We start from the raw sequence: 24,724 nt of genomic DNA, 5'->3' as shown, positions 1-24,724 counted from the left end.
GATCCATTAATCAAATCTAGCAAATTATTATTTTCCTAAAAGGTCTTCTTTATCCTATCAAAATTTGGATTATTTCATGTGTTATCAACCAAGCAAGCATTCGACACACCAGCCGAGCTAATCACATAATGAACAATCGGTAATTTGACAACATTTAAATTTTAAAAATTATAAATTTTTACTTATTAAATTTGTAAATATGCCAAATTACTAGGAGTAGTAAAAGGTGCAAAATAATCCCAATTTTTTTCTAACAATTGTATTAGTCTTCACTTAACAAATTTTTTGAATGTGACATTGATTAGACAACTGTATATATACCACTTCACACACACAACACATGTATTCAACCTCACATATATGAGTGTTTGGCAATTCTCTATTAATTATTGGTTGCTGGCTTTTTTAGTTGGCTTGTTTAATCAGCTGAAAATATTGGCTGTTTTTGTTGGCTTTTAAGCTAGCTAAAAAGCCAGCTGTTTATGAAGATGTTTGGTAAATTTAGACACTGGCTGTTGGCTGTTTATTATAGAAAAAGTGGGTCCACAAGCCAAAAGCCAACATAAAAAGCTAACTGGAGTAGCTTTTTGATTTTGGCTTAAAATTCAGCTTTTCAGCTAGTTTAAAAGCCGTTTATCAAACACTTTTGTTGACTGTTTAACCAACCCACAAACCAAAAGTAAAAATAAACTAAAAATAAACTAAAAAGCTAATATAAAAGACAACTACCAAAGACCCATAATTAAAAATGTAATAATTAAAAATAAATTGTTACGCGAAACGAGCTAGGACTTAATTATATATTCACTTGTAAAACTCACATTTCAAACAACTCTATTTTATGAGTATTAAGACATCAAAGTATGGCCGAGCCGTCCAATGGAGCTATCTAGACAAGAAGGAGCCAATGACCCCAGCAATTAAAGTAGTGGGATCACCAAGAACAGCAGAAATAACAAACTGTAATGTCATTCCAGCCATCTCACAGCATTTTAGAACCTTAGAAGATCCCTTACTCTTTGAAGAACTACTGGTATTATACCTATGACTATGTGTTTGTAGTAAGGCCCCTTTTAGGCCAGGAACTTGTTCAATTGGCCTAGTCCCACCACGAGTAATCGTACGGCTAGGTCCGTGCCCGTAGTACAATATGTCTTGCCAGCTCTCCATCAGTATATCTTTAACACATGCTACATGTAGATTATACTTCTTATCTGATGTTCTATAGCTCCAACTTCGTCCTTTTCTTCCGCATCTTTCACATGGTGCACTCACCTGCAATAAGGGATAAGGTGACAAGAAAGACATTATTGTATCAAAAGTAAAGTTATTTTTTAAAAAATGCTAGACATATAATTTGCTACTAAGAAAACCTGAACTATAAAGCATTTATAAGTTTTTATAACTCTAATTGTTATACATTCGGTATATAATCAATAACTATGTAGGTCAGCCAAACATAAAAAAATAAACCGTCAAGGCCATCCCGGCCCTATGGCTCCGCCCATGCCTGCAATTACAATGTCATTATTAGCCAATTATAAGTCAATAATAGATAAAGCTCCTCGAGTAAAAGTTGAAAAACATGCTTAATATGGTAAAAAGAAGATTTATTTACAATAAAAAGATTTTTTATTGTATTTAAGGTAGGTTGTTTGTACGGAAACCCTTATCCATCACAATTTTGTTCACCCTTTATTGAGCGGGGTTGTGCAATTTGATCACCCTTTATCAAGCGGGGTTGTGCATTCATTCATTCACATGCCAAGTTCCTTCATGCACTTGTACATACTCGGTAATTGGTTGTTTTTGTATAGGTTGTTAACTTTTTTAGTTGGTTTGTTTGACCAATTAAAAATGTTGGTTGTTTTTGTTGACTTTTTAAGCTAGCTGAAAAAGTCGGCTATATATGAAAATGTTTTATAAATTTAGGTCTTAACTGTTTACTGTGTGTCAAAGAAAAAGTGAGTCAATAAGCAAAAAATCAACCAAAAAAGCTAACTGGAGTAGCTTAATATTTTGGCTTATTAAAAGCCATTTACCAAACTTTTTTTGATTGTTTAACTAATCAACATGACAAAAGTCAAAAACCAACCAAAAAGCTAATCAAAAAACCATGAACCAAACACTCCATAGTCATGCAATATTACTATTAGTCTATTACACTTATGCTAAGGAGTTGGCACAAATATATTGTGTCAGTAGAATTAAATGTGAGAGTATATAATAGAAAATTTGTGGATAAACATTAATTAAAGAAAATGATAAACACTACCTCAAAATAAAAATTTTATTTAAATTAAATCAACTAAAATAAAAAATATAATAATTTTTTAGGGGCAAATTAAACAACATCATACTCACCAACGTTGCTCCTTGAATCTTATAGATCAACAATGCAATATGCTACTACATATATTAATTTAGAAATTTATAATAATATCACGCATTATAATAGTATAAAAATTATTATTAAACCACTCTATTTACTTTTTAGTGGTTATTTATCGTTTACCCATCTGTAATGACTAGTGAGAGTTTGTGGGTCATGATGCATCTAGAAAAGGAGAGTATTGCAAGTTTTTGTAACCTTATTTAAATATATTTTAACTAGTATAAATTCACTAAAAATTATGTAAAAATTTCTTTCTCCTTAGCTAAATAAAATAATTCTTGTGCATACACCAATAAGGAAAATTAAGGAAGTAGATCCTCAAAATTTCAGAAACAACTTAAAATACATGTATATTTTTATTTGTTTATTTTTTTCTTTCGAAATCACCAACTTCCTTCATTATTTGTGTTATGAAAATTTTCTATTGAAATTGTACAACCCTTTCATGTTCATATAGCCCAATTCTTAGTAAACATCAAATTGCATAATTGGGATAAAGTAGGAAAAAAAACATTATGAAGAGTTATGTGCACCATATATTGTACTTAAAATGGGTGCACTCAAGTGTGTTTTAGTGCTTTTTTGTGTTTATTTGTCTAATGGAGAACTTGTGGATATTTTGTTTCTATTTGTATGTTATTATCAGAGTATTATTGATTTTGTAACCTCTTTATCACTTTGATGAGGCTATATTCTACTATCATTAAATCTTTCTTAGATTTTGTTTTAACTATTATGAGCGTGATATATAGCATATAATGAAGATTGTGATCATTTTAAAAAATAGAATCTTTTTGTTTGCCTTATCTAGGAGAAACTCGAACAAAAAGATTCTATAATAAGAATTAAAATAGGTACAAACACAAACTACATACCTTCCTATAAAGATACAACTTGATCTCCCCATCATCCAACATTGTAGGAAGCTTAGCACAACAAGGATGGAGATCAAAGCCACATGAGTTACAATGGTACAAAAACCCCGAAACAGCCCTTTCGCAGGCGTTGCAATAGCGAGGCACGTTCCCAGGAGGCCGTGACATAAACACAAAGGCACATTTGGGGTAGAAAGGATGGTAGATTGTAGGACTAGGAATTGCACAGTGCATATGAAGATCATAATCACATAAATTGCATTTGTAGCATGTTCCTATGCCTATTTCTTTGCACCCATCACAGTTAAAGGGTACTTCTGTATATTCAATTTTGAGATTATGTCGTGGGTGACTAAAATGAGATATCTCATTGTATTTCATGGCCTAAAATTTTTTATATGTTTTGAATTTTCATTCATACAAGTATATAAATATTTATAGTAAGTTGAATATTATTTTGAGAATAATAGGATGACTTGTAAAATTGGGGTAGATTTTAGCTTGTGATTGAAGCTAATTGGTATAAAAATATGGAATTCCATGGTGTTGTGCTCCTATGCATGGGCGGATTTAGTGTATAGTTATTGAGGTCAGTTAACATTACTTAAATCCAAAATAAAATCAAATAGTATATGTAATTATACCCTAAATAAATTGGTTAGTGTATTTTTTTTTTTTCTATATGAGTGGCCAGGGTTTGAAGCCCATAAGTACGTTTTACTTATTTTATTATTATTTTGACTTCGCTTCTTTTTTTTGGATCCGCTAGTGCTCCTATGTTTGTGATGGGTTAGGGGAATTATGAATGTACATAGGAATCTCTTTGAGTCAGAGAAGAGACAGAGAGCATAGAATTTCATATCAAGTAGCCTAAAAGAAGAATATAATTTTACTTTATTTTTCTTTTTTGGTTCTCTTTTGAAATTGAGCTTTTGATTCCAATTACATGGCATTCGAGAAAAGTAAAACTAAATAGTCATCAATTTAAAAATTCTTAAGTAGTGAAATTAAAGAACACATTTGAATTAAACTGAATTTATCAAAATTTTATTAACTTATTATCATAAGTTAGAAAGAACAGCTTAGAACGGCTTAACTGCGTGAAGTAACAATGAAATTTACAAACTCATTTGAGAACTAACATTGAAAAAATAAAATACATAGTTGTTCTTTGCCATGATTTGTTTGTGCTTGTAGGATTGGATTTCTATATTTTGGTTAGTCATTAGTTTTTATATGTGTCTTGTCTTGTTTTACTATTTATTTGATCTACTGTCTGTTTTAAGGTTTTTGTTTTCTTTTGCAGGTCTTTATTGAGTCAAGAGTCTCTTTAACGGCAACTTTTTATCTCTTTGGATAAGGGTATATGGTCATTCGTTTTTCATCTATCTTCAGACTCTGATAATAACTTTCCCGAGCGGGATGTACTCAATATGATTATGATAATGAAAAATGAAAAAATACAATAGAGAAAGGAGATCTCTCTAAGGGTATGTATTTACTATATATTTAGGCTAGAGAGTATTTACATATCAATGACTAATTCTTAAGGATACAATAATTTGAGGTATATTGAATGCATTTATAGCAGTTAACCCCAACAAAATCAATGATACACTAACTCATTCCTGTTTGAACCTTATTGTTCAACACTATGCTACTACATATATAATTTTGAAATTTATAATAAAATTACGCATAATAGGAGTATTAAACTACTCAATTTACTAAGAGCCACGTACTTTTGTGAAAGACTGTCTTTCAATAATACGATCTCAAATATGGAGAAGGGAATATTGACTAGTAAGAGTTTGTGGGTCATGATGCATCTAAAAAAAGAGTATTGCAAGTTTTATTAACCTTATCTAAATGGATACAAATTCTTACCCCACAAAAAATGGTATGATTTTTCTTAGTTTGATCATCTTAAGCCGTATAACCAAGCAAGGTATCGCTACGTGGAAGGACTAGATGCTAGGAACAAAGTTACTCGTCAACATCAACATATTATTTCGAATCTAACGATCATCATCGTAAATAACTGATCATGTATTTCAGTTTTTCATGTACCAAGCAAAGTTAATATCTTGATCTAGGATAATTTTAAAGATGCTAAGATTAGGTAAAATCAAAGATGCCATTGTATAATTAAACAAGGTCTTAATAGCTAGTCAACTACGCTCAGAGAATCTAGGCTCGGACCAGTCTAGATCATGGTCTGAATCATCTGATCAATTAAATGTCATTTATATTGAATTATGTAACATATAACATAAATATATGTTAGTCAATATATATTAGTCTAGTTGGTTCAGTTTAAATGTAAAGGTGAGTGTTCGGCTTATCCTATACTAGTTATGTCTGGCCCTATTATAAGTACTAAAATCAAGCTTTACCGAGATTTGCCAAAAAAAAAATTGTTCAACCTATAATATAAACAATGTACATTATGAATATCTATATTAAATGCTTTTTGTTAGTTCCTAAATTTTGGGGTCGTTTTGGCTTTTTTTATTTTATTGAGTTTATTGGTCTTATTAAATCATATTTTGTCTATATGTAACTAATGAAATAGACCTTTTCTCCCTTTAGAATTGCTTTCTATTCTAATTAATCGTTGTTTTTACTTTGTTATAATTTTTTTTATGAAAATGTTTTTACTAATTTTTTTAATTTTCATTCGTATATTTTATTTCTCATTTGATATCATTTATATAATTTAAAGGATACCACACTTAATCTCTTTTTACTTTGTGCTATATGCCATGTTGCAATCCCATGTGGATAGAGAGAGCAAATTTTAACAAAGACATCATAATTAAATTGATCAGCGTGTTACTTGAAATCATTTATACAGAATCAAATTACATTTGGAGAATATGTATAAAATACTGATAGTATTAATACGCTTTTAAGTTCAGTTAATTATCCAATTTAGTGATGAAATAATTTAAAATAAAACTGATTCGATTCTTTTTGTAATTATATGATGTTCCCATACATAAGGTAGAAGTCACACACCGACAAACAATATGATGATCACCTACAAGCATCATTCCAAACAATGGTTCAATCATGCCCATTTACTCCCATTCTACCACCAAATTTACCATACAATTTATTTTAGTCTGTCTCAGTAAATTTATCTCATTTTTATTTTTAGATATATATATATATATTCTTTAATTTGTAATATACATTCACACATTTAACTTACTTTTTTATCTTATCTACTCCATATTTCTTTCATATTCCCATCAAATATAATTTTTACCTATTTTTCTTAATTTTCTCACTAGTTATATCGTTGGGGCAAAATTTGTTGGACAGATAAACTAAGGAAGTGTATTCAATTTTCTTAAGAACCAACAAAAGTTGAGAAAATTCAATAATACAGAATTGGAATTCTTGTGTCTTTGATGCTTGATGCTTGATGCCATGAAACATTTAAATGCATACGATGGGAAAATTCCAAGGATAATGGTTACATGTATCAATGTATAGGTACAAAATAATGGTAGTCTATCACGGTGATTCCTTTACCCATTTCATCTTGATTCATTCTACACCATAAATTATATTGGTTTAGATTTTAGAATGTCCATATAATGTAAGGTTACATACATCTAGAACATTGAAGAATTAGTCATAATAGTCAATTGAAATTAATGGATATAATGTTTTGGATATGATATGTTTGACTCTTTTTCTCAAAGGGTTAATTTTTTTTTTTTTTTAATAATACCTAATTCATTAATAAAGAATTATACGAAACCTACATCAGAGATAAAAATTAGCAAGTACATAACAACTTTAACCAAAAATAATTCAAACTTAACAAAGTTAGTTACTTTAATTGAAAAGTTATTTTAATCTATGGACAAACAATACAAGATTTACATGTTGAACTTTATTGAATCATACATATTAAGAAATAGCATCGCACTTGAAAGTAAATATTTACTTATCGTCCTTTTGCCCTCGCTTGCAGTTTCATAGCAAGTTTTTCAAATGTTTTCTAAGATCAGAATTGATAGTATTATAATGCATGCATGAAGATTTCGCAAGATACTATCAACTACTTATCGGTGAGATATTTTTTTGGAGAAAGAAAAAAATTTCATTAATCTAGAACAAAACAGTACAAAGAGTACCACTAACAAGAGAACCGTCTCCCTAATTTGCATCAGCATGAAAGGTAGGCACACCTTCTAGGAAGGGTTTCCCATCTTTCACTCTTCACGTGCATAAGGGGAGGCAGAACGCCAAAGAATGACAAAAGTGATTAACTATACAGAAAAAACTAGTTACTCGTAATCAAGAGATTCCTAATCCAAGGGCGTTGTACATTGACACCTTTGATTGGAATATGCAAAACTCTACTCTTGACTGCAAGTTTCACCTGGCGAGTTACCCTATTTACCTTAGGAACTTTGAAATTCCAAATAGAATCATTCCGAGCACTCCAAACCTCATACGTAAGACTGCATAGTGCAATAGTAGCAATCTTTCTTTTAGCTGTACCAAACTTCCACTTCTAAGATGCAAAATCAGCAAGGGAATCACTAAACATCCTAAAATCCAACCATGTCAAAATGTCTCGAAGACATTGAAGGCTATAGATACAAGCAAAGAAGAGATGAGTATTAGATTCTGATATCAAACCACATAATGGACAAACGTCAGTTGAGATAAGCCCTAATGCAAACAACTTGTCCCTAGACTTCAATCTGTCATTCACAGCTAGCCATAATATAAATCTAGCTTTAGGAATAGAACTTCTATTCCATACAAAACTCGCCCAATTTACTGGTTGCCCAGCCCCTAAGAGCCCATGATAAACTTCCTGAATGGAATAAGATCCGTTATGCACCCATTGATCAAGCCTATCTTTAATCTTGCATATTTTCTTAAAAGCCCAACTTAAAGTTATTGGAACATTAAAGTCCCTCCAATTTCCACCCTTTGTGTAAATACCATGCACCCATCTGACCCACACGGAGTCACTCATAGAAGATATATGTCACACAAGTTTACCCACAGCAACCAGATTCCAAACTTTTAGATTACGAATACACAAACCACCCACCTTCTTTGGAGTACGAACCCTAGTCCAATTCATATTTCCAGGAACATCAGAGTTAGTTTTCCCATGCCAAAGGTATGCTCGAAAGATTCCATTCACCTGCTTTAACACCTTCTTAGGCAACACAAAGATTTGGCATCAAAAGTTTGTAATATTCATCAAAATAGAAGAAACAAGTTGAAGTCTAGTTGCATAAGAAAGATTCCTAGCATGCCAAGATCTGACCTTAGAAGTCATATTCGTAGCAAGACGTTCACACTCAACTGCAGAAAGACGTTTGGACGAGAGCAGAACCCCCGAATAGCGAAAAGGCATAAAACCCAAAGGAATATTACAAGAATCTACAATATGCTGTTTCAAAGAGGTAGCGATACCTGCAAGACACACATCAGATTTTGAAGAGTTGGCAACCAAACCAGAGGATTTCGCAAAAATCTCTAGATGATCTAGAAGAATACGAACAGAAGCCAACTCACCCCGACAAAAAATCATAAAATTATCTGCAAAACACAAGTGGTTCAATTTGAGTCTATTGCACCTTGGATGAAATTTGAAATTCGCATGATCCCCAGCAGCCTTAAGTAATCTAGAAAGATACTCCATACAAAGATCAAAGATCAAAGGGGACATAGGATTTCCTTATCTAATTCCTCTCTTTGATTTAAATAAAGGCATGGGGCTTCCATTTAGAATCAAAGAGAATTGAGCTGTGCTAATACAAGTCATAACAATTTTAATGAAATGAGAAGGAAAATTAAGAGAGATCAGCATATCTTTAATAAAAACTCACTCCAAAGTATCATAGGCCTTTCTCAAATCAATCTTCAACAAACTACTAGGTGGGCAGTGTTTCCGACCATGTTGCTTCACGATATCCTGGCACAGTAGAATATTATGCATAATGTTGCGCCCCTCCACAAAGACACCCTGGGAGGGACTAATAATATGACCAAGAACCAATTTGAGTCTGCTACAAATTAGTTTAGTAATGCATTCATATAGAGTATGACAGCACGCAATTGGTCTATAGTCACCTGGGTTGTTAGGGTTAGGGACCTTGAGAATGAGGTGAACAGCAGTAGTGTTCCAAGCCTGAAGAAGCTTCCCATTTCTGAAAAATTGAATTGCCTCAACTACATCGGTACCAATAATAGACCAAGAGGCCTTATAGAACTTGCTATTGTATCCATCCAGCCCCGGGCTCTTTGTATCAGGGAGAGATATTTAATAATGAATGTTAACTATATTATGATTATATAAAATTAATTTATTTCTCATAATACTTACAATATAATAGATTACATCGGACTATTATGAAACTAAACCTATCAATTTAAACAGGGCCGACCCTGAGATTTTAAGGGTCCAAGGCGAAACTTAAATTATGGGCCCTCGCGATAAATTTTTTCTATTTTGTTTTACTTGTAACTTTATGATAAAAAATGTCACAATGAAATATAACTAAAATAATAAAGAAAGTATAAACACAGATTAAAAAATTATATATCTATAACATTGGATCTACGCACCAATAAAAATAAAATTAACTCAAATGAAATTAATCAAATACACAAATAAGCAAAGCAATATAAAAAGGAAACAACTTGAAAATATAAAAAAAAAAATTCATATATTTATGAGAATTATAATTGTAGAAAAAAACTCACAAAAAAGTTAAAAAGTACTTATTAGGAAAATTAGCTAATGTTTAATGACTTAAAGTCCACTTAAATTTCATATATGTCCAATTGTGCACACTATATTATAATTATTGCAATTATACATGTTTAAAATCATTAAACATTGTATTTAAGACAAAAATTATGGTTTAACATAATGGTTAATAATCTTATCTTTCACACAATTGGTTTGGGTTCAAATCTTCTTAAAGATAAATTATAATTTTTTTTAGTGAGCCCTAGGCGTAGGCCCGTCTTGCCCTTGCCCATGGCCAACCCTAAATTTAAAATTTGAGTATCGAGATAACCTAAAAAAATTTTATATTTTCACTGCTCTTTTAGTTATACAGAAATACAATTGTGATGCATTAAAATAGTGGAGAATATTTTATATTAGTATTACTTGCTCTTAATTATTTACTATTAATTTTGCTATATTTATAATGTAAAAGTTGTTCATGAAACATCATAGCAAATCTAATAGAGTTCTGCAATGGGGCGAGGTCTATTTGAACACGTTTTATTTTTCTTGTGAACACATTCCAATCCACCTTTATATAATCGATTGCACATGGCATGTATAATGGCAAATAATATGGCATACTCTATCACATACTCTATCAAAAAATAATTTTATTCACGTATTTTATCACGATCCCCAATCTATGTTCTCCTTTCTCCAATAACCCTAGACGAATTCAATGTTTGACTTCTGCTTTTCCGATTCGCAGGTTGTTTGTCTTTTTTTTTTTTTTTTTGAGTTAGTTGTTTATGTGTCTTTTGATTGTTATCATTACTTATTAAAATCAATTTGTTGATAATATTTGAGTTTTTGATTGTTTAATTAAAGCAAATGTTGTAGCTTGGTTTGATGGTAAAGTGCATTAATGCTAATAGAATGATTTTGAAAAAAACTCTACTTGTGTGATGGCCATTTATAAGAGCAAATGTTTTAGTTAGTTCTCTAGTCACTTCACCAAATGTCAATATCAATCTTCAAGCGTGTGTGTCCACGCGCCACCACACTCCTCCCATGTTCTTCCTTTTCTTCCTCTTCTCAATCTCCGGATAACACCGCCGTATCCGCCGCCGTATCAATCCTAACCCACCAACGCTCAAAATCGCGGTGGTCTGCCCTTCTCTCTCTGTACCCACATGGCTTCACTCCTTCACAAACTTCCCAAATTCTTCTCAAAATCCGCAATAATCCCCATTTATCTCTCAACTTCTTCCTCTTTAACACCCGCCATTTTTCTTCCTCCGCCTCCCTTCTCTCTTACGCCACCATAATCCACATATTAGCCCGTGCACGCCTCAAATCCCGTGCAAAATCGCTTATTAAATCAACAATTAAGAAATTCGACTTTGCGGATATTGATGAATCCAAACTTTTATCTGGTAAAAATTGTAAACTTTTCAGGGTCTTGGTTGAAACCTATAGGGTATGTGATTCTGCCCCTTTTGTGTTTGATTTGTTGATTAAATCTTTATTAGAAATGAATAAATTAGACCCATGTATTGACATTGTTAGAATGTTGCAATCTAGAGAATTTTATCTTAATGTTAGTACTTACACTGATTTAATTTCAACTGGTTTGAGAATTAAAGGGTGTTTCTTTGGATATGATTTGTATAAAGAGTTATTTACTTGTAATGATAAGGTTAAACGTAAATTAGTACCAAAAGTGCATATTTTCAATGATTTGATGTTGTCATTTCATCGAAACGGGTTTCTTGACATGGTGGAGGAAGTTTGGATTGAGATGATCAAATCCAAATGTGAGCCTGACTCTTACAGTTTTAGCATTTTAATGGAAGCTTATTGTGAAGAAGCTGATATAGGAAAGGCTGAAAAAGTATGGGAAGAGCTGAAATTGAAGGGCTTGAATCCTGATATTGTTGGTTATAATACATTAATTGGTGGGTATTGTAGAATGGGTAAGGTTCAAAAGGGGGAGGAGCTTTACAGAGAAATGGAAATGGAGGGCATTAAGGGTAGTTGTGTTACTTATAAACATCTTATACATGGTTATTGTTTAGCTGGTGATGCAGATTCTGCAATGCTGTTGTATAATGATATGTGTAGGAAAGGATTTGAGTCGGATAGTTCGATTGTCGATTCATTGGTTGCGGTTCATTGTTCTAAGAAATCGGTTTTAGAAGCTTTAGAGTTTTTTGGGGTTGCCATGAAAAATGCTGGTTTTGTTGCGAAAGAGTCGAGTTATGAGTTACTGATGAAGGGTTTGTGTGATGAGGGGAAGATTGATGAGGCATTGAAGCTTCAGGCACATATGGCAGGAAAAGGGTTGAGTCCCAATTCACAGATATATGGTGCTTTTATTGATGGTTATATAAAGCTAGGAAACCAAGATGTAGTGGAAAGCCTGAGGAAGGAGATGAAGGAAACTTGATCTGATTGTGGGATTTAGGGCTGAAATTGCATGAATTTCAGTATACTGATTGATACTGTCACAAAAATACAAATTGAAGATCCCCTGGTTCTTCATCATGGTATCTAGGTATGTATGATCAGGGTCTGGGGAGGAACGGAAGACGACAACTCATACCCATAAAGGAGGATATGGCCAAAGAGTCTTTCGGCCCGAGAAAGACCCCTGATTAGCAATTAGAGTACTTGAAGCAACATATGGTTTCTTTTTCAGAGTATTTGCAGCTATCCATCAAAATAGGCAGGAAATTTGTCATGTTTTGCTTTACGACCCAACTGCTCCTTGGATGCAATACCTTGCAGGGTTGCTCTTAGTCTAGTACGAGTATAACTGTACAAGTGAAGTGACAATCTGTGCTGTCAAGAGTGTATCAGTACAAGGATTTGTTCACCTAAGTTGTTTTCCCGTTAAGTTAGTCGGCAGTCGGCACAAATAAACTTCTAAGCTGTTCATCAATATAGGCAGGTTTTTGCTTCAAGAGACAAATAAATTTCTACACTATTCAAACGATGGCTTGGCACAGTCGGCACTCGGCAGCAGTGTCAAACATACACCGAAAAAATCCCAAACATTGCTTGGTCCAGTGGTTTCAGCCTTTCAGGGGACAGGGAAGATTGGCTTATGGTGCCTCTTACAAAGGTTGAATAAACATGCAAGTGGTTTTCACCATTCAAAAATTTTTACACCCTTTTATTCAGCTTAAGTGTTTCATTTGACTTTTAACATTATTTACTAATTAGTCTTAAGTGATATTATATTGTTAATTTACAAGCTATAACATAGTTATGTAGGATATTTGTTGATTCATCTTAAGATTATTAATATTAATTTATTATAATTTTTAATTAAGCATAAATAAATATATTAATAATAGAAATAATATACTGACAAATGTGTCTAATCAAATGGGAGACATAAAATAATAATTTATGAATTTTTTTTTCTAGTCTAACTTTAAAGTTTTAACTATTTTTTTATAGAACTCTTAAGAACACATAAATAATTATACTCCTTCCATCCCTATAAAATGCACCCAAAATTAGTGGAAAAGGAATTGAATCGGAAAATAAGACCAAAAAATAAGTGAATGATCGAAATGAGTGATTAAAATAGAGAGAAATAATAAGTTTGTGAATAAGATTAAACGAAAGAAAGTGGTACTATTGCCAAAAAGAAAAATGATGCAAAATAAAAGAAACAAATTAAAATGAAAAGTGGTACAAATTAAAAGAAACAAAAAGAGTATTTAGTTAAAATTTATTTGCCAACAATCACTAATTATCAAGAAATATTACGACTATTTTTTTTTCTTATTCATCATCATCATCTTCATCTTACCCAGTGTATCCCGCTCATAAAAAAAACTATGAACAGGGTTTGGGGAGGGAAGGACGGTAATTATCAATAAATATTACGACTATTTTTTTTCTTGTTCATCATCATCATCTTCATCCTACCCAGTGTATCTCGTCATTGAAAAAAAACTATGAACAGGGTCTGGGAGGGAAGCACGGCGGCAACTCATACCGATAAAGGAGAGCGCGGCCAAAGGATTTCCCCGGCTCAAGAAAGATAAGAAGACGTAGTTACACCGGAAATATAAATTAAATACATATAAATAAAATAAATACATATAAATAAAATAAATTAGTAGAACCAACTACAAAAAAGAAAACAAAAACTATTAATATGGAAATAGAGAAGCAAGATGGCAAGAACACTGAAAGATAAACTAATAATAAAGAAACGAGAGAAGCAAGATGGCAAGAACACTGAAAGATAAACTAAGAGGACATCAGAAGTCTAAAACATGGATATGACGCCTCCAACTACCCCTATCCCTAGTCAGGCCCTCAAAGAGGTTTAAATCATGTAAGTCAATTTTTATTTGCTCATCTCAAGTTTTCTTGGGTCTTCCTCGACTTCTCTTACCCGCTACTATAATGCTTTCTACTCTTCTCACAGGGGCGGCGAAAGTCTTTTTCCACATGTCCAAACCACCTTAATCTACTTTCGCGCATTTTTTCAAACATAGGGGCTACCCCTAATTTGTTCCTAAACTCTTGGTTCCTAATTCGATTTATCAATGTATGTCCACACATCCACCTCCGCATACGCATTTCTGTAACTTTCATTCTATGTTCAAAAATCTTTTTTACAGGCCAATATTCGGTTCCATATAGCAAAGCAGGTCTGATTGTCGTCCGGTAGAATTTTCCTTTTAACTTGCTTGGGAATTTCCTATCACATAGCATCGCGGTGGCTACTCGCCACTTGAGCTAACCCGCTTGTATACGATGATTTACATCTCCGTCAATCTCCCCATCCTTTGGATGATCGATCCTAAATACTTGTACTTAGTCATACTCTTAACAACTGCTTCATCAATGGACACCTCTGATTCACCTACCGGTGTTGTCCCACTAAAGTCACAGCACAAATACTCGATCTTCGTACGACTAATGCGCAACCCTTTACCTTCTAAAGCTTCCCTCCACTCATCCAATTTATTACTAACCTCCTCTCTAGTTTCTAAGCACTATGTTGTCAGCGAATAGCATGCACCACGGTACCGTCTCCCAAATAAATTTAGAAATTTCTTCCATAATAGCAGTAAAAATGAAAGGGTTTAGAGCCGATTCCTGATGTAGTCCAACTTTAACCGAAAAAGGCTCTGTTATCCGCACCGATGTTTGGATATTAGTCAAACTCTGTCATACTATTTTACTTGTTCTTATAAGAAAAAAAAAACACTCAAATTAAATTTTATTAGATTTATTTCATTGCTTATTTTTATAGTACCAAAATCCAAATATGCTATAAGTTTTAATTATATTCAACTAAAAATATTAAGGGTCAAAAAAATATATTAGATAATATAAAAATAAAAAACAAATCAACTAATTTAATTCAATTGAATTTTAAGATTATATTATTATCCTTCAAATATTGTTCAAAAATTTTTTTTTAATAAGTGAACTAGTTTTCATAAGTTTACCTTGAAGGCATGAACTAAACAATCCTCCTCCCAAATTGTTTATTTCTTAACCAATTAAATGCAAAACACGAATAGAATCTGTAAGATTTTCAGTTGAGAATTGGAACGAGATTTTAGAGCTCAAAAAGCGTAATTTCTTGTTTGTAATGTTAGATTTTTAGTTTAATACTTTAGGATTAAAATCTCGATCAAAGTCTAATGTCTTGCTTGTAATGTTAGATTTTTAGTCGATAATTTGGGATTGAAATCTCGATCACAAATATACATTACCCTAAGAACATTTTTCTAAGGGACCTTGATTAAATTAAAATTATTTCCCTATTATCCTTCATAAACAAAAACGGACTTGAGACTTTACTTTTCCAAAACACCTAACACCCCCTAAAGGATATAGCCACCCCACTGGTAATATAGACCTAATATGGACGATCAAATTAGCAATTTCTTCTGCAATATCTCACAAAATATATGCAGTACATCCTTTAAACTATGAATACTTGGATTCACAGACAGGCAGGATAATTAGCTCTGTCATGGTCAAGCCTTCAAAAAATTATATGAAATCTGCACTTCGGAATACTAGCAGAGTAACAGTAGATAAAAATTTCCCAAAACATTATCTCCAATGAAGTATCATTTTTGGCCTAATCAAGTCCAACTACATGGTAGGGCTTATAAAATACTTTCGATTATGTCGACAACTTGGGTAAAGCTAATTATATGAAATCTCCCTTGAAGCTTAACACCTCTCCTGGCTTTGCTGAAACACAAACAGAAAACTACTGTTAACTGCTGATAATGCTTAATAATTGAAATATGTTAATACAGGATCTAATTAACGTTTATCATGATTCATGTTGGGTCCCTTGAAAGGAGAAGAGAACAAACAACAGAAGATTAGAGTGGGTGTTTGGTTGTAATCAAGGGCCATATCTTAAAAGTATTTGTCTAACCTTATCAAAACCTATTGGATGCATAATTTATCAGGATATGAAATGTTAAAAGTTAAATCAATGATAGACAGTTTACTGTTAGAAAAAGTTCTCAAACAGAAGCCCGGGCTCACCAAGTCTAAATCAAACACACACCCACCACAAAAAAGATAGGCCAGCCACATTTCATTCCTTAAAAACAATCATATCTATGAGCCTCCATAAGAGTCTTTACTTAATTATTCATACAACAGAGAAACTCATGAAATGAAACATTCAAGATGTAACAAAAGAGCTTGTATGTGGTATCCAATGACACTACTGTTTGGCATTAGTTTTTCAGATAGTTGAGAAATTTTAAAGATATAAGTGTTGGCCATAAAAATGTTTTGCAAGGTAGCGGTTTCCTAAGCACTAAGCAACAGTAAGCAAAAAGCAATAAGTATATTATTTTTGGTTCAATATAAGCACTATCATCCATTTCCAATGGTATTACTGTGAGAATCATTTGTGCATTCCCATTATGGTTCTTCCACAATTACTCTTTCTCTGTACAAGTTCTCTCAAACACCCAATCTCAATCACCAAACACTTAAATAATCTCTTCAATTATTCTCAAACTCTATAGTTTCCCACACCTATTGAAGGACCAGTGTCAAGTATCAGACAATCTAGCATCCTAGAGAAACCTTATTTCCATACTCGGCTCTCTAGTTCTTTTATCCGTATAATTTTGAATTTTAGCAGTTTAAACCTTGTTACTTGATTTTCCATTGCACTTTCCACTAGATGCATTAGATTCAAAATTTCACCAGCATAAAATGTTTATAGAAAATGTGTTCACACAACTAATTCTCCTTCGCAGCAAAACCAGTAGTGCACACTAATATTAAGTGGAGCGAACCCAAAAAATGCTAAACAGCAAACCAAAAGAACAAGATTTTGTTGCAAGAACTGCTTTTGCTCTAGAAAAAGAAGTGTACATCAAAAGAAAAGAAAAGAGGGTAAAAACAAAAGACGAGATGTGAATCAGGCATGGGCTTTGATGTTGAGAATATTTTTAAGCAAAAAGATCTCATTGCCTACAAAAGAATGTTGAATCTTTTTTTAAAATTGAATAGTATGCTAAAGGAATGGGAGGCCAAAGTGAGAATTGGACACAGGACCTAACTTAGAAAATGTAGTACTTGAGAAAAGAGTTGATTCACATGTTGAAATTTTAAAAGGGAACAGCAACTCTAATTTTGAAAAGTTAAAAGATTGAAATATAGAAGATGAAAACCAATACATAACGAAATTGAAAGAAGATGACAATTAATGTAAGTATTGACTCAAATTAAGAACACTATACATAGTATACATGTGTAAAATAATCATTATTACCAACAAAATAATACGATGTCAAAGCCTTAATTCTAAGATATGAGATTGGCTCTGAACAAAAATGAAACATCGTGTGAGACCATTGATACTAATAATATCAGTCATGTGCTTTTTCCATTCAATCCTATCTAACACTATAAATAAAAAAAATTTTGTTCCAAATATAGAGCTTATTTGTTGACTAAATAAGGGTTAGATGTTTTCTTTTTGCTCCAATAGCTTCATTTACTTAAGGTTCAACTTATAGATAGATAATCCCTACAAGAAAACATCAAACCCCAAGCACATCAGTTACTTAAAAACCCTTAAGGCTTAGAACCATAGATAGAAAAAGCTTTTCAAATCCTTTGGTTGAAAACAAGAAAATAAAGAAATATGGCTAGTCTAGAGGTTTTTGGTTCTCGACAGCTCTTTTATTTTTTAAAGTAACATCTTGGCAACTACACACTCTCACTTTACCAAGCATGCATAGTTTAAGATTTGATTGAAGCAACGCCAAGATGTTTAGTTATGGGGTTCATGCTAAACGCTCCACAAAAGGGCAATTTACACCATGCAAAGAGTTGCCTTCAACACGAATTCCTACATGGCCAAAAGAAGGCCTACCGTAAAACACTAACGATTCTATAGATTACAGGAAATTGGGGGGGAAAGATAGAGGGAATTGGAGGAAAGAGTGAGAAAGAAGTAGGAGGGATAAATTTTCTTTGTGTGAAGGAATTTAAAAAGAAGAAATTTAAATGGGTTAATGCTCTTAGTTTTATTAATAATTAAATCTCTACAAACATGAAAATTTTTGAAAGGACAATGCTATTTTTCTTCTTATTCCCCCCATTTCCTTCTAAACAAACAACGAGACTTCTCTTATAATTCTCTCCCCTTCTTTTTTTTTCTTCCCTTTCCTTTCATTTCCCTCCCAAATTCTAATTCAAACGAAATGTATAGTATGGACTACGGACATAATATGATAACACAAGAAATGCCATCAAAAAGGGCATGTTGGAAATAAGATTGCTTACTCGACTTAATATTAAACCTCAAGATGATTATATAACTACACATTCATATCTAGTCCTGAAATTTCAGGCAATAAAGTGAATTCAACATCGAAAGATATACCATAAACACATCAGCTTATGATTACCAAAATTCCCACCAACCTTTCAAGAATACTCTCTATTTTACGTTTTGAAATTCCTGTTCAAACTTCAAACCCATAGATTAACACCAACAAAATATGGCAACCAAATCTCTACAAGAAAGATTTCAAACCTCAAACAAAAGACGCAAGTCACCACATCAACAATCAGCCTTTAGTTTTAGTCATATTACCATAATTTCGCTCAAAAATTATCCCATCTTGATATCATATCAAAGTAAGCAAATCAACAACTCGATAACTAAGGAAAAATCATTTTAAAAATACAGACTTTCTCGAATTTTAAATTGCATGTTTTTCGTATTTGATAACTCTCTGTTACACGCACCCTTAATTTTAAAGAACAAGTCTATTAACTTCTACTTGATATTGATACCCACCGATTGTTTCTTAACGGCAATGCGCCATACAAATATGAAAAATATTAGAAAATTTTCAACATTTTCTCCATCGTGTTAATTCGCAGGCGAATGTACTTCAATGTCGACTTAAATAACAATGGAAGAAGTATGAATCTTTTCTTAAAAATGTACTTCCAACTTCAATTCAAATTACATACTACAATCTACATTGAACAACAATGAATAAGATCTAACCATTTCCAATTTCCGCAAAATACAGAAATTCCCAAATCTTGACATCCAATGATCTAATCCAAACCAAAACGGTAAATCAAAGTACTGGATAACGCAACAACAATCGAAAAATACCCGAAATAAAGAGCAGAATCAAAGCTCCAAAGTGAGTTCATCTTTCTGGAAGTACTTGAGAATGTACGGAGTGACCCGAATAGCAGCTACCAAAGCTCCGAACATTGCAGCATGACCCTTAAGCGTCTTTAGGGCTTCTTCCTTGCTTGGCTTCCTCTGGAACATTCCCCCAAACATTTTTCCTCTTCTCTTTCTTTCTTTCTGTCTTTCTTTTCTTTCTAGGGTTTGCAAGAACGATTGATTTTCGCCAAAACCTTCAAATGATAAACCCTAATATCTGATGAGACTTTTATTCCGTAGACTTGAACCGAATGTTATTTAAATTCCTTAATTCGGCTTGTAGTTGGGATATAGTTTTGGGCTAACTTAACATAGCCCATGATACGGTCCATAAATTAATCTGGTCTGTTGTTATAAGAAAAAAAATGAATGAAATGATATTTTTTTTAAAAGTCCACAATAAGTTTTTTTGGTAATTTTAATTTCTAAAATAAGCATTTTGGTGTCCAAATATAAGTCAAGGACTCAAGGTTTGTTCGTTGAATGCAATTTACAATGTCTTTTTGTATTGCGATGACGAGTAATAAGAGTCAAGGACATTTACTATCAGATGTTGATTTTTAAAAGAAAAACAAAAAATCAAAGTGAATATTGGTTTGCTGTTAATAACAGCGATGTACACCCAATTATATATTTGTCCCTTTAAAAAATTATGAGGGTACAATTCATACTTCGTACTTTCATCAAAGGGTAGTACTAACATCAACGAATGAGATTGTTGATAAGATTAATGAATATGTATCGTCACATTTTAGGTGAGGAAAAGTTTTAGTTGAATTCTGATTCAATAAGCAAAACTGATAATAATTATGGTACTAACGATGATGCATTTTCAATTGAGTTTCCAAGCACAATATGTGCCTCTGGAGTTCCAAATCATGAATTAGTGTTAAAAGTTGGTGCTCCAATAATGCTGCTCAGAAATATGGATCAACTAGTAGGAGTATATAATGGTACACGCTTATCGGTTAATCATCTCAACGATAGGGTTTTTACAAGCAATTGTTATATCTGAATCCAACATTAATTAAAAGGTATTAATTTCAATAATTACTCTCACAGCTAAAAATAATTTTGAAATCTCAATTTTTGTTCAAAAGAGACAATTTACGATGTCTTTATGTTTTGCGATTACAATCAATAAGAGTCAAGGATGTTTCAATAATTACTTCGTTGTTTATCGAGTAATTAGCAGTCTAGCAGGAAATGTCTGAAAGCTCTAATATGTGACAAGGATAAAAAAAAATTATAGTCACATTCAAAAATTTTTTACAAATAGCTGCTTTAAAACCTCTAAATTGTCATTTATGAAATAAATATTTCTATCGTCTTTTTATAATCAATATATCTCTACTTGCATCAATCTTCACATATAATTATATATTATCTAACTATCACTATATATTAAATCTGAAATGACATTTTATTCTAAAATAAAAATTTCAATAAATATAATTTTTACTTACTTTGAATTAGTATTAAAAATACGTCAATTGCAAGAGTTTTTAAATTATTTTTCTACTAGATTTGGATCTGCACTCAAAATCGGACCATTAATACTTTTCTAGACCCGATTTGTAAAGAAAAAATAGACATATACCCTAAAATTACCCGGGTCTAATAAGAATTGGACAGGGTCTTATACCCTTGCTCATTCGTAAACTAGTATAAATTTTCTCCATTATTTTTGATTTCACGAGGCCCACTAATCAAGCTTTTTAAGTACTTAATCCAATTGAGCGACCTTCGCTTATATGCGACCTAACTCTAAAATTTCAACCCACTTCTTCCCATTTAATAGAAACAACAGTCAATTGAAACCAAACACCATCTTCATCCCGCAAAACACTTTCTTCAACCTTCACCCCACAAAAAAAAAAAAAAAAAAAAAAAAAAAGTTTTAAAAAACTAAATCAAACACTGTATAACCTAAAGTGACAACAAAATGGAAAAAAAATTAAGAGTGATTAAAAATAGAGAACATATTAAGAATCAGTAAGAATTAGTTGGGAGATGAGGCTGATAAACAACTAATGTAAGAAGGAAAAGAGGAGATCAGTTAGGACCACTAAGAAAATCAAACAAAATGGAGAAGAGAGGACTGATGAACAACATACTTAGTAACACAATCATCGAAAACCTCTCGAAATCGCTTTCGTTAATCAAGGCCGAGTATAGTCATTATGGTGTCAAATGAGGAAGTAGAGTATTACTGGAATTAATCTCCGCCGTCTTTGCCATCTCTCTGAGGTTCATGAAGACCATTACTGGCGTTAATGGATGATCTTAAGAGGATTTTTACATGATGATGATGTTTAATAATTGTGAGTTGTTTTGTTTGATGATTATAATGGATTATAATATGATAGATTTAAGTATTGCTTAATAATGGTGAAGATAATTGTGCGGAAATCAAGCTCCAATACTAAATTTGCTTACTCAAATAATACAAGGCTTATTTTAAGTCTCAAAGTGACAATTAAAAAATTTAAAAGGTATATTCTAAGCTTTAAAATGTCTATTCCAAAGACCGACCAATTTAAAGGTTCAAAGGGTCAAATTTAAGACTTAAAATACCTATTTTAGACCTAAACACACATAAAACATAACTAAACATGCAATCTAATCACATTAAATAGTAATGATAAAATTATAATAAGCCTTTATCAACCATTCTCACGTACAATTTTCCACTAGTGGAAAAAACGTCAAGTGCTGCGATTTTTTGGCCCTTATATGCTGCGTTTTTGACCCCAAGTATTTGTGTTAGCAGCAGATAGGCAATAATAAATGTTGTGATTCAAAACCGCAGCAAACAAAGGCATTATATGCTACGGTTCATGGAGAACCGCAGCATATAATGTTTTTTTTTTTTTGTTTTTTACGTTTTATTAACAAACCAATGCATAATATACACAATTGAAATCACTAAATAATTCCCATAAATTCATCACCAATATATATACACTCGAAGAATTATAATAAACAAATATATATATATATATATATATATATATATATATATATATATATATGTATATATATATATATATGTATATGTATATATGTATATATATATATATATATATATATATATATATATATATATATATATATGTATATGTATATATGTATATGTATATATATATATATATATATATATATATATATATATATATATATATATATATATATGTATATATATATATATATATATATATGTATATATATATATATATATATATGTATATATATATATATATGTATATATATATATATATATGTATATATATATATATATATATGTATATATATATATATATATATATATGTATATATATATATATATATATATATATATATATATATATATATATATATATATATATATATATACAAAAATAAAAAATCTAAACTAATTACACTACCAAACACATAAATTAGTTACATACACGACCACTTTGTTCTTCAATTCACGCATTTCCTTTGTTGTCAATTTGCATGTTTCCCTTGGAGTGTCGTGTAAACCAAAATATTATATAAAATAATTAAAAAAATAAAGTTTATATAATACTACATTAGATTTATACATAATATTAAATATTTTCGACTCCAACATTCTTCACGGCTTGTAAGAGATCGTCCATAAATTTGAGAGTGTAGTAGCCACTATCAATATAATTATCTTGTCGAAAGCACTAAGAGATAATAAATGTGAGTGTCAAAAACGCTTAAAAACGCAACTTAACACGTAAATTTCAAGCATATGACTATTGTTTTCAATTCTAACCATTTCAACACAATAATAGTTCATGCAAAACAAACCAAATTTGAACTAATTTAAGCGAGTAAGTGCCAAAAAAGCATAAGTACTTCATACCTGGTGAATCACTTAATTCAAATGTATTCCTTCTATGTGATCTACACGCGTATAACCAACATTTACATCATCTTCATCCACGGATTTTGGATTGATAAAGGGTGGGGTGTCTTTAAAAGCATCATATTCTTCCTCATCCTCAACATCACCTATACTAAGGATACTTCTTTTTTCCGGTATATCAATAGACCATTTTTTATTAGACGGATCTACAATGTAGAATACTTGCTTGGCATGTTTGGCTAGTATAAATGGCTCCTCACTATCAAGCAAACGAGTTAAGTCTACAAGACTGAATCCCTAAGGATCATCATTTTTTACGCATCATCGATTACTATATACCCACTTGCATTTAAAAAGACCACTAGTGAAACTAGAGTAGTCAAGCTCCCATATTTCATGTACCCGCTCTTAGTATACCAATTTAGCATCAACCGGTGATTGATCCTTGGCACTCGCGTAAAATGTAGATGACGCCAAAATATAAACCCTACTATTCAGCAGATAAGATGACTTCTTATCTTGACCCTCAGTCCAAAATGTGAACCCATTGACATCGTAACCCTCATATTTGTTAACATCATCACGAGGACCAAAAGCTAAGCACTTAATAGTTTCAGATATACCCTTGAGTTCTTTACATATTACTCGATTGTGAAACCAATCAATAAACGTCTTATTATGCAACTATATCAATGCTCTATCCCCTTTAGAAGGATATTTGGCGTGCAATATATCAAAATGCTCATTCAAAAAAGGATGGACTTCTGGAATATGATGCAAGACATATAAGTGTGCTTGTAGAAGACTGTCTCGAGGAGGTGTGATCGATTTGGAGCCAATTGTTCCTTTTTCCTCAAGCCTTCCTTCATTTCGAGAGGTGGGAAGTCCGATAGGCTTTGCCATGGCCATATACTTGGCTATGAAGTTACCAATCTCATTACTCACCGTGCCTTGAATCATACTCCCCTCGGATTGTGCTGGATTCCTCACTTTGTTTTGTAAAACTCTTATGTGCCTTTCTAAAAGATAACACTACCTTAAAAAAATTGGACTCAAAAGCTTGATTTCACGAACGAGATGGACAATAAGATGAACCATTATGTCAAAAAAATAA

At 31.9% G+C, this 24,724-nt stretch overlaps 5 protein-coding genes across 5 annotated transcripts; 1 reads left to right on the top strand and 4 right to left on the bottom strand.

Annotated features, from left to right (window-relative positions):
- Positions 1–238: 238 nt before the first annotated feature.
- Positions 239–3,835, bottom strand: LOC130828382 (protein VACUOLELESS GAMETOPHYTES). Its single transcript, XM_057694350.1, has 2 exons — positions 3,271–3,835; positions 239–1,275 (listed from the first exon to the last, which is right to left on the bottom strand). Exons 1-2 carry the CDS (start codon positions 3,649–3,651, stop codon positions 886–888), a joined length of 771 nt encoding a protein of 256 aa, XP_057550333.1. The 5' UTR covers positions 3,652–3,835; the 3' UTR covers positions 239–885.
- A 3,399-nt stretch (positions 3,836–7,234) lies between these two features.
- LOC130821039 (uncharacterized) lies at positions 7,235–8,281 on the bottom strand. The gene is made up of 3 exons (XM_057686676.1): positions 7,857–8,281; positions 7,694–7,754; positions 7,235–7,288 (listed from the first exon to the last, which is right to left on the bottom strand). The coding sequence occupies exons 1-3, from the start codon at positions 8,279–8,281 to the stop codon at positions 7,235–7,237; spliced, it is 540 nt and encodes a 179-aa protein (XP_057542659.1).
- A 12-nt stretch (positions 8,282–8,293) lies between these two features.
- LOC130820957 (uncharacterized) lies at positions 8,294–8,986 on the bottom strand. Its single transcript, XM_057686564.1, has 2 exons — positions 8,582–8,986; positions 8,294–8,467 (listed from the first exon to the last, which is right to left on the bottom strand). Exons 1-2 carry the CDS (start codon positions 8,984–8,986, stop codon positions 8,294–8,296), a joined length of 579 nt encoding a protein of 192 aa, XP_057542547.1.
- Positions 8,987–11,015: 2,029 nt separating this feature from the next.
- LOC130820880 (pentatricopeptide repeat-containing protein At2g15980) lies at positions 11,016–12,446 on the top strand. Its single transcript, XM_057686454.1, has one exon. The coding sequence runs from the start codon at positions 11,016–11,018 to the stop codon at positions 12,444–12,446; it is 1,431 nt and encodes a 476-aa protein (XP_057542437.1).
- Positions 12,447–16,036: 3,590 nt separating this feature from the next.
- LOC130828373 (mitochondrial import receptor subunit TOM6 homolog) lies at positions 16,037–19,948 on the bottom strand. The gene is made up of 2 exons (XM_057694340.1): positions 19,668–19,948; positions 16,037–16,243 (listed from the first exon to the last, which is right to left on the bottom strand). The coding sequence occupies exon 1, from the start codon at positions 19,842–19,844 to the stop codon at positions 19,686–19,688; it is 159 nt and encodes a 52-aa protein (XP_057550323.1). The 5' UTR covers positions 19,845–19,948; the 3' UTR covers positions 16,037–16,243; positions 19,668–19,685.
- Between the last annotated feature and the right edge of the window lie 4,776 nt (positions 19,949–24,724).

This window comes from Amaranthus tricolor, chromosome 1 (genome assembly GCF_026212465.1).
Source record: "Amaranthus tricolor cultivar Red isolate AtriRed21 chromosome 1, ASM2621246v1, whole genome shotgun sequence".
NCBI classification, from domain to species: Eukaryota; Viridiplantae; Streptophyta; class Magnoliopsida; order Caryophyllales; family Amaranthaceae; genus Amaranthus; species Amaranthus tricolor.
The sequence above is the reverse complement of the archived record's forward strand: the minus strand, read 5'-3'. Positions and strand labels throughout refer to the sequence as shown.